Raw genomic sequence first — 8,799 nt, 5'->3', positions numbered from 1 at the left:
AACCATAACTGCAATTTTCCATAATTCGATTTCCCACAAACCGATAAAACAAGCAACCGCTTATTTTCTTTTTTCGGAGGGTTGCAATTGATGGCACACAGGAAACATCTGCCATCATATTTTGGTAACGAAAATTAACTGTTTATAGACTGTCATTTATCGAACGTTCCACGACCAATACCAGCAATTTTACTTTCAAACAATAATAGAACACTTTTGTCAAAAATCTGGAAAATTCGTTGAAGGAAGATTGATAAAAGACATCAAGAAAAATTCTTTATTGAATCTTACTGCCTTATTCTACCTCTTATTCTTGTCTTTAAAATGTGTACAATAAGAAAATTATCGAAGCATGTGTATCACTGCACCTGCGCGAGATACACAAAGAACATTTTCGACCCATGAAATTGGGGTGCGAACCCTCGTATCGCAGAGCGTGTGCCTAATTTGAATCGAAGGGAACAATGTATGGAACAAAAGAATGCATCTACTATTTACATGTTTATTCTTCACAATATTTTTCCCAACACCTTACACCAACAACAAGTATTAAGTATTATTATCCAAGGGCACCATAGATGGATCGCACCATCCCGTTTATGCTAATTTTCTGGTAAAGCCATCGCCTCGTTCCCCGTCCTCTTCTTTCGTTCCCATATTTCATTATCGATGCTGTGATGAAATAGGAAAAAAACAATTAGCATATTTCTTACATTTTGAAATGGGACCTTGATTCTTTTTAAAACTTACTCGTCTGACGAGTCCTTGGAGTATCCTGCCAAAGTTCGCCAAAGCTCCCGAGGTCCTTCTATAGCAAGAGGAAAATGTTGCCAAGACCATGAATCTATTAATAACAAAGTATTATTGTTATAGTCAAATCAAGTTAGAAATTCTGGAATTTTTTACCTTCGAGATGTGGATAATCCGCACGTCTCTTTATGGGTCTCGCGAAAGGCTCGTTATTAGGATACCAAGACTCAGGCTTGCAAATAGAGAAAAATTGACGTAACTAAATATTATTATGAAAGTTTATTAATTGTATACTAATTATTATTACCTGTACACTGTCGTGTCCTGAAACTTGGGGAATATTCTGTCGAGATTTGTAAAAATCGTCGTATCCGTCGCTTCGTCCAACACGGGGAATGTTCTTAGCGATTTTCAGAAAAAATGCTGGCACTTCGTCCGCTTTTGAAGGACCAATCAGCACCACCAGTGTGGCAAAAAGAAACGCTAAAAGATAACGAATAAATAATTCCACACCTTGAACACTAAATAAAAAGAACTCACCACCAACGACGAATCTTCCCTTGGAACCGGAAGATCTCGAGACCATCATGATTCTCGTCAATTTCAATCTACAAACGAATCGACACTGTTCAATTAATTAACGCGTTAAGATTCAGAACAATTTCTCCTCTACAACGTTATCAAACGAATGGCACAATTTCATGGACGTTCTCCATTGCTCGCGAAAACGGAACGAAAGGTTCGAAACTTTCTTGAGGAATGATTCGCGCCGATACGCGTTCCACGATTGTACGCAGAAAACTGAACGATATTCCATTATCGCGAAAAGTGGACAGAATACTTGAAGATCGTGGGCGAGGGAATAGTGAAGTTTGCACGGAGAAGCCCCATCGCATTTAAATATTCCGGATATTTGTGCTGGCATTTTTACGCGTGAAATCTGCTCGTATGTTCTTCAGAATCAGAGGTGAATCCGGAAATCTTGCTTTAGGGGGTGAAATGTATTAAAGTTTCAATCCTTTTCTGCGCGATATTGACCCCTCTAGATACAGCACTGAATAAAAGCACTTTGTTCAACATCGAAGCTTCGAATATGATGGTATGCAAAACGTATGTGGTTTATGTGTATATGTCGTATGTAACAGGGAAGCCAGAGGAATGTAAAGAGGAGAAAATTGAAAAGCTGTTGAAATGTTCGTGTCAGAGACACTCGGTGACACTTACCTTGCGGCTGTCACGGTATACTGAAACCAAATCGTCAAGTATCACTGTATTTATAATGGAATTTTGGGATTAATTAAGTATGTCGATCATGTCGATCCAATGGTGTATTGTCGAGACTGCTTGTTGCTCCCCTATGCTGCTGTCGAATAAATTTCTCGACGATTGATTCAGACTGGGGAATTATTGTCTGACAGATTTCAGGATAATGGCTTGGATTGAAACAGCAAACAGCAGATTTATTATTCTAAACGTTTGTATTTGGGTACTTTATTGAGAAATTTCAAGGTTTCTTACGATCAATCAATCTTAAGTTATAATACATTTCATATTCATATTATTTTATTAAATTAGAGAAGAGGTAGATTTTATTTTATTATTGTTGCTGATTTTGATAAAGATTTATATAAGGTTGATTGCTGATAGCAATAAGATGCATGTTTTAAAGTATCACAGATTTTCTAAAGATTTCAATTAATCCGTCAATTATTTTACCGTATATTTTTACGAAACTCATTTTTCGTCTGCGAGTAACAGACACTGTAACCCTTATCTCGGCAGGTGAATGAAACGTGCTTTCCATATCGAATCGTTTGATCTGCATTTCAGATATTGAAAAGAGTTTCGTTGAACTCCTGTTACGTAAATTATTTTAAATCGAGCATTCTCTCTTTCTCAAGAGTAAAAGGATCACGCGACTGCTCTCGATAAAATCTCTTAGATAAAATTATTATATTTGCAATGGAAAATAAATTTCAAGGGATAATTACCAGACGCATGGTTTAATTTTAAGAAACACCATACTTTATTATATCAGAACATTTACACAGTCATGATTAATTTGTATATGCTTAATGATTATACGAGGACGAGTGTTTTGGACGATGCGACGAATCTTGAAGCGCCAGAGGAATTGATAAACGAGAAACCAGCACAAGCGACGTTATCATATTATTAAATGTTAAGCAGCGTTATTGATGTTTGAAGCTGAATCTTGGTTTCGGATCTTTAGTTAGAGTCCTGTCGTGCCAACCAGGCGTTGCATGTCTCGGTGACAGATTCGCAGACCGATGACATGGCTCGGCTGGTGATTTCGTAATCTGCAGATCATCATTAAGAATCAAAATTTTACAGATGAATCAGCAGAAGGAAATCTTATAAAATCTAAGAACTGAACAGAGAATCGTACTTTAAATTATGGCGGGTCTTACCAGTGATGGTGCTGGATCGTTTGCCGAAAATGCTGCCATTGAAGGGTGGCTTCCTGTAGGCAGCGTCGACGCTGATGGCGAGGACGAAGAGGGCAGCAACGATAGCAAGAACGAAGCGAGTGGACACCATTTTGATGATGGGTAATTGAAGGGCTGTCTGAAATGAAACAGTAGTATTATATTCTGTTAGATTAAGTAACTTGAGGTACAAGGCCCAAAGACTTTCCGAATAGCACTGCTGGAGTAAAGAGATCAAGTTTACTTACAAGCTGAAGAAACGAGAAGACTAGTACAGTAGTTGGTCAACAAATGTGGCAAATGAGAGAAAAGCTTGGAGCTTTTATACCTTAGAAAGAAGCTTAAGACAAATGTCCCTATCAAATGCAGATATTATACATTACTTTGCAAGTGACCTCATCAAGGAATTCATCTAAAAGGATATCGATCTGGCAGAAGTTAAACGATTGAGGCAAATATTAGATATTCAATGAGAAAATTTTTATAAAAAAATAAAGAAGATATAAAATAGTTAAAAATTTTTTGAATTTTTGAAGAAAAAACAAACTTATGTAAAATGATAAGGTGAACTTTACCGACGCTGAGAAAGATGGTACCTTAAGCTGTAAGATGTCTTCTTCGAAGGAAGGATGGCTGTGATCTGCTGATTTCGGAAAACGGCTCAGCTTTTATAAGACGTCCACTGCACATCTTGGTATATGCTATAATATTGTTATTGAATAACGTTGCAAGCTATCACGAACGTAACCCAATTACCGATGCTCCTGATTGTCTTTTATCCCTGGGGAAATAACAATCTATTTGCTGGAATGAAATAGTATGTATAAAAAAGAAGACACAAAATTAATATGAAATGCATTAAATTTAAAAAGATAGCATGTAATATTGACAACGTTTTAAAAAAATTGTCCCATTATCTTTTGCTTTTAATATTGGAATATCAAAAACACATCTTAATCAATGTTTCAAATGTAATGAACCAATTCTTTCAGTTCCAAGTAAGTTTTTGTAGAATATGACAGAAAGATTTGTCAAAAATTTAATTTTATGCTTCAATATCTATACTTGAGACAAAAATTATATGTTTGAAACGTTTTTCCAGTCTCTCTTCTATCAATTTTGACTTCCTTTGGTTTTTTAGAAATTTGTGAAAATCAGCACAAGGCCGAAAAATTATTTAAATAATTATTTGACAAATTTGTATTTTAAAAAGATCGCCACAAATAAAAAATTTTTTAAACTCAGCCCCAGCACCATCTATACAAAAATGGCACAAACTACTCAACAACTTACCGATTGCTTTTCTGGAATAGGGAGCACTAGCCCAGTCGTCGGTAAGTAAGTAGATCAACCCCAATCTATCGTGGGCAGCCAATAAGTTATTGCGGAGCTTCGGCTGCTTCTTGGTAAATGGCGCTAGTATTCTCTTGTTCGGTAGCTGCAGATACAAAAAACGGGACATGCCTTTATTATCGACAGATCATGACCTATGGGGTCCCAGACACCCCGATATGAGGTGGATCATGGATGGGGTAATGGATGTAGTGATGTGAAGAGTGCAGAGGTGTAAGGGATGCAGGGATGTAAGAGTTACAAGTATTATGTAAGGGATAGAAGGATGTGATACTGAGATGTATAGGATGTATAGGAGTGTATTATAAACACAATCAAAAATTTGATATTTGGACAATTCACAAATGATCCATCATTTACGACTTAATATCCTTTATTAATTATATGACAAAACATAATGCGAATTTAATCGCTTATACCATATATACACAATGTATAATCATAAACATAAACAATACAAATATATCTTCTTAAGATCGAAAAGCTTATTAAAGACACAATTACAGATACGAGATGAGACATGGAAGACTTGTAAATTTGTTCGCGAACAAGCTTCTGAGCATAAAATTTCCCGCCTGTTATACATGCTAATTTAATTATTATCATGACTGCTTGCCGGCAGCAACCACATACAAGAGTACAATAATTATTCAACATCGAATAGAATTCATAGATTATATCCTAGATTTGTAAATTGGTACCCCAAATAGTTTCTCATTATTATCATAGATATTATTCGTACAAATATTTACAAAGCAAATTCACTTACAACTATTATAGCCCAGATAATGAATTGCTAAAGTCGAGTCTTTCGCGCACTTTGCAAAATATTTTTTTTTCTATTTCAATATTCGGATAGATTTTTATGGTTATTAATAAATTGGAATATAAAATACGTCAATACCACATTTCCCAAGAGTATTTCATTGTCAAAACGAAAGCATTCATTCTGCCTTGGAGTTCACCGGAGTCAGTGCGGCGTTTCAAATATAATAATAAAAAGAAAAGGGTAATATTCAACAATTGCATCGTGGAAAGTGCACGAAAGACGGAAGTTGCATCGCACAGGCATACTATCATCTACGTCTTATTGTCGCGTCACAACGTTTTTAAATGGCACACTACACAAAAGAAACGAATGATTTCCTTTCGCGCGAAGAAATCCGACGATCAGTAAATTTCACACAACATTAACCCCTCCGACGTATATATACGTTAGGATAAAATTATTGCTCAAAGCGGTTTCTATTTATCTTTAATTGCCTTGCAAATTTAAAGTGATTCTAGCAAATAATTTTCATTTCATGAAACTTCAGAGTAATTACTATAAAACTTAATTACCATCTGCGTCATTAATTTGATTAGCGTATAATTACTAGGTTGAGGGGTTAATCGTCGATTTCCATCGGTCGCGCTCGTGGCTGCCTTGAAAAATAATCGCTTAAACAATAGCTACCTTGTACTCCCACGTACACCTATTAGAGGTTCGATAACACGCGGAGTATCAAAGAGACTACAAAATTGGAAGACATGGATTTCGTCTGGTCGTTTGAACGACTCCTTACACCCTAATCATTTTCGCTTATGTAAAAACATTTACAGTGTCCTTAAGAAACTAGAGATACACCGCATCGATGCACGATTCGTCGTTGCATCGCGGCTCACGTATAAATATCGTTTATTGCAATAATACACACATCGCACCTCGGTGTCCCGTTCACACGCCAGTCATGAAACTCTGCTACATCGTGTATACAGCACAATAATGTTGCGTTAAATCCATCTGATGAACACCGTGCAAACACTAATCTTATCGCGACAAAGAGTGATGGGTAACGGAACCCACTGATCCGAAAAGAAAACCCGTCTTTTAATTTTGGACGTTAAAGACTGTTAATTAAGAACGCGTGAACCGGACCTAGCGTAGAAAAGTCTTAAGCCTAACGAGCAATTAAATTATCTAACAATGGTCACGTACATATGAGCGATAACTTCGAGCCGCGATTCCCTTCGAAAAATTCCACTGACAGGTCCCTCGTCAGGCGATTGATATTAATTAATCGATGGATAAATACACGAGTTAAGAACGAGCTAGTTACATCTTCAGATATGAAATTTCAAGTTGCTGATAAAACATCCGACGAGATTGTACATACAAAATTGTCAATTAAAAGAAAGGAGTGATACTTATGAGTTTTATAGACAGATTGAGAGAAACAGCGATAACGAAGGTGTTATTAATTAAAGACTAACCTTATTTCTATCGGTACCATTCAGGACCGACTAACCTATACGAGATATGTAAATTCGTGCCCGCCTGCGAGTGTTCGCCTATCGTCCTCCTCTTCATTCTCTTCAAGGAATAATGTCACAATGGCGGGCGGAACCACCCTGCCCGTTGTCACACTGACAATGAGCCGTTCACCATGGGTGCCAGTCGATGGGATCCTCCGTGGAATCTGTCTCATCCTCGGAAGCATTTGCTGTATCAGCATCTATAGCGGATGCATCTAACCGGAATCTTCAGCTCCTCCATCCTTGCTGATCTTCATCTTCAGGTGCTCCACCTCCAGATCCTTCACCTTCAGATGCTCCAGCTTCAGATCCTCCAGCTTCGGATGCTCCATCTTCAGCATGAATAGAAGGCACAGCTACGGCGTACATGAATCTCTGCTTTTCTTCTTCAGGCTTTGCTGATTTGACATTGTTCAAAGTGTCGCACGAACAACCGTGACGTTGGATAAGATCGTTCCTGATGAAACGACAGTTCTCCCAGTCGTGGAAGAACGGGTGATGAGGTGATTTAGGATCACTATGCGGGATCAAACAGAGCTTGAAGAGGCGCAGTAACAAGTACGCGCCTCCATGGGACCCAAAGACGTGGTACTCCGCATGGTCGCAGGCTTCTGCGATCTTCGGGCTGCCGTTCCGTGCACGGCAAAAACAAACGCATGCGTACTCGTCCGGATGCGCGTCGACGACGACCAACGGCAACGCCAGCAACACCCACCAAGGTAGAGGCGTCATCTGAAAGTGATGGCTAATCAATACGAAAGCAAACGAGGAACTATCCGCGTTCCGATAGTCGACGGAGGAGGCATCGGAGGGATTGGTTATGGCAATCGAGGAATTTCCGGGAGTTTCGGGGCTGCTCCCTGTGTCCCTTCATTCTCAACGATCTACGGGGTGTCCTGGATATCAACATTCATATTTTACACTGTTCTTAATGTATTCGACCTTCTTGATACGATATTGTTTAAACCTCTGTATCTCAAAAAATTATGTTCATATGAATCTTTTCAGAAAGATTCGGTTGAATCTTTTTCTTTTTAAATGCCTTGCTTTTCAGGTGTATCATATATCACAGAACACACTGTATTCTTCAGCTTCGATCGGCACGCGGACAGAGAGCAATACCAGATCTTGGTATCCGTTATCGGTTTCGGGTGCCGTGTGTCGATAACTGGTCTGGTCGTTTCGAGTTTGCTTGTGGAATGAGCCATAAGGGCCAGGGAAAGTTTGCCATAAACTCTATTAATTGTACAGAAATTGTTCCTTCGGGGATGGTTGCTGTTTCTCGGTTTCCACGTTCTTGCGGTCGAAACAAAAGATGTCATAAATTCAGCACACTATTTCGTGCAATGTTTGTGCAAGCAATTAATTTTCCAAGAAATATGGTAAATTTTCACTAATTTAAATCATAAATTAGAGCATGCTTAAAACATGAATTTGATAGTCGAATGGAGTTTGTGTAAGTGAAACTTACCTCGACTTATTCTATATAGTGTTGTGTAAAAAGAGCTTTCGATGCGACCCGAGCAAGCTTGTTGTGCAAAATGATCAGAGGGATCCATAGCTTTACCGTACAAGGCCTGACTGTTTGGTTGACTGTATCGCATTAACTATCATTGCCTGTATCAACTGGTACAGTCTGACTACGTATAAACGTGTCCGAGGAGCGTAATGAAAGATAACTTTCCTGCTCGTGTTCCTTTTCGCAAAAAGTCACTGGCCACTGGCGAAACAGTGCAGTGGTTTAAAAACGCATTCTTGTTGATTCCTTCTGAATCGATCAATCAATCACACGTCAGGGTATTAATTTTGTTAACCCCATGCAGACGAAGGTATCTAGGAATTAAGACACTTTTCTATAAAGTACAAGGTTCAATTATAATAGTAAAAAAAAAAAATCATTGAGTAAGTGTCTATATCTTGTGTCAACTATGAATGATTGCACTTGATGATA

General features: G+C 38.1%; 3 protein-coding genes across 4 annotated transcripts; all 3 read right to left on the bottom strand.

Moving 5' to 3' along the window:
- Nucleotides 1-476: 476 nt before the first annotated feature.
- Eth (ecdysis triggering hormone) lies at nucleotides 477-2,004 on the bottom strand. The gene is made up of 6 exons (XM_034322097.2): nucleotides 1,975-2,004; nucleotides 1,291-1,358; nucleotides 1,058-1,233; nucleotides 907-982; nucleotides 751-844; nucleotides 477-672 (listed from the first exon to the last, which is right to left on the bottom strand). The coding sequence occupies exons 2-6, from the start codon at nucleotides 1,337-1,339 to the stop codon at nucleotides 603-605; spliced, it is 465 nt and encodes a 154-aa protein (XP_034177988.1). The 5' UTR covers nucleotides 1,340-1,358; nucleotides 1,975-2,004; the 3' UTR covers nucleotides 477-602.
- A 771-nt stretch (nucleotides 2,005-2,775) lies between these two features.
- SIFa (neuropeptide SIFamide) lies at nucleotides 2,776-4,111 on the bottom strand. Of its 2 annotated transcripts, none has more exons than XM_034322200.2 (3): nucleotides 3,797-4,111; nucleotides 3,183-3,339; nucleotides 2,776-3,071 (listed from the first exon to the last, which is right to left on the bottom strand). In XM_034322200.2, exons 2-3 carry the CDS (start codon nucleotides 3,310-3,312, stop codon nucleotides 2,980-2,982), a joined length of 222 nt encoding a protein of 73 aa, XP_034178091.1. In that variant the 5' UTR covers nucleotides 3,313-3,339; nucleotides 3,797-4,111; the 3' UTR covers nucleotides 2,776-2,979. The 2 variants fall into 2 exon arrangements, with proteins under 2 accessions (XP_034178091.1, XP_034178092.1); XM_034322201.1 differs by lacking the exon at nucleotides 3,797-4,111 and adding an exon at nucleotides 3,449-3,477.
- An 807-nt stretch (nucleotides 4,112-4,918) lies between these two features.
- LOC117603597 (uncharacterized) lies at nucleotides 4,919-8,658 on the bottom strand. The gene is made up of 2 exons (XM_034322943.2): nucleotides 8,320-8,658; nucleotides 4,919-7,580 (listed from the first exon to the last, which is right to left on the bottom strand). The coding sequence occupies exon 2, from the start codon at nucleotides 7,578-7,580 to the stop codon at nucleotides 7,077-7,079; it is 504 nt and encodes a 167-aa protein (XP_034178834.2). The 5' UTR covers nucleotides 8,320-8,658; the 3' UTR covers nucleotides 4,919-7,076.
- Between the last annotated feature and the right edge of the window lie 141 nt (nucleotides 8,659-8,799).

Source organism: Osmia lignaria, chromosome 4 (genome assembly GCF_051020975.1).
Source record: "Osmia lignaria lignaria isolate PbOS001 chromosome 4, iyOsmLign1, whole genome shotgun sequence".
Taxonomy (NCBI): domain Eukaryota; kingdom Metazoa; phylum Arthropoda; class Insecta; order Hymenoptera; family Megachilidae; genus Osmia; species Osmia lignaria.
Note: the sequence above shows the minus strand (reverse complement) of the source record. Positions and strands in the feature narration are given on the sequence as shown.

Excerpts from the sequence above, each read along its gene's own strand:
- Eth (XM_034322097.2), bottom strand. The coding sequence starts at position 1,339 with ATGATGGTCTCGAGATCTTCCGGTTCCAAGGGAAGATTCGTCGTTGGT. Across the intron at positions 845-906 it reads GGATTATCCACATCTCGAAG|ATTCATGGTCTTGGCAACAT; the intron begins GTAAAAAATTCC and ends TGTTATTAATAG. Across the intron at positions 673-750 it reads TCCAAGGACTCGTCAGACGA|CATCGATAATGAAATATGGG; the intron begins GTAAGTTTTAAA and ends ATTTCATCACAG.
- SIFa (XM_034322200.2), bottom strand. The coding sequence starts at position 3,312 with ATGGTGTCCACTCGCTTCGTTCTTGCTATCGTTGCTGCCCTCTTCGTC. Across the intron at positions 3,072-3,182 it reads ACGATCCAGCACCATCACTG|ATTACGAAATCACCAGCCGA; the intron begins GTAAGACCCGCC and ends GATGATCTGCAG.
- LOC117603597 (XM_034322943.2), bottom strand. The coding sequence starts at position 7,580 with ATGACGCCTCTACCTTGGTGGGTGTTGCTGGCGTTGCCGTTGGTCGTC.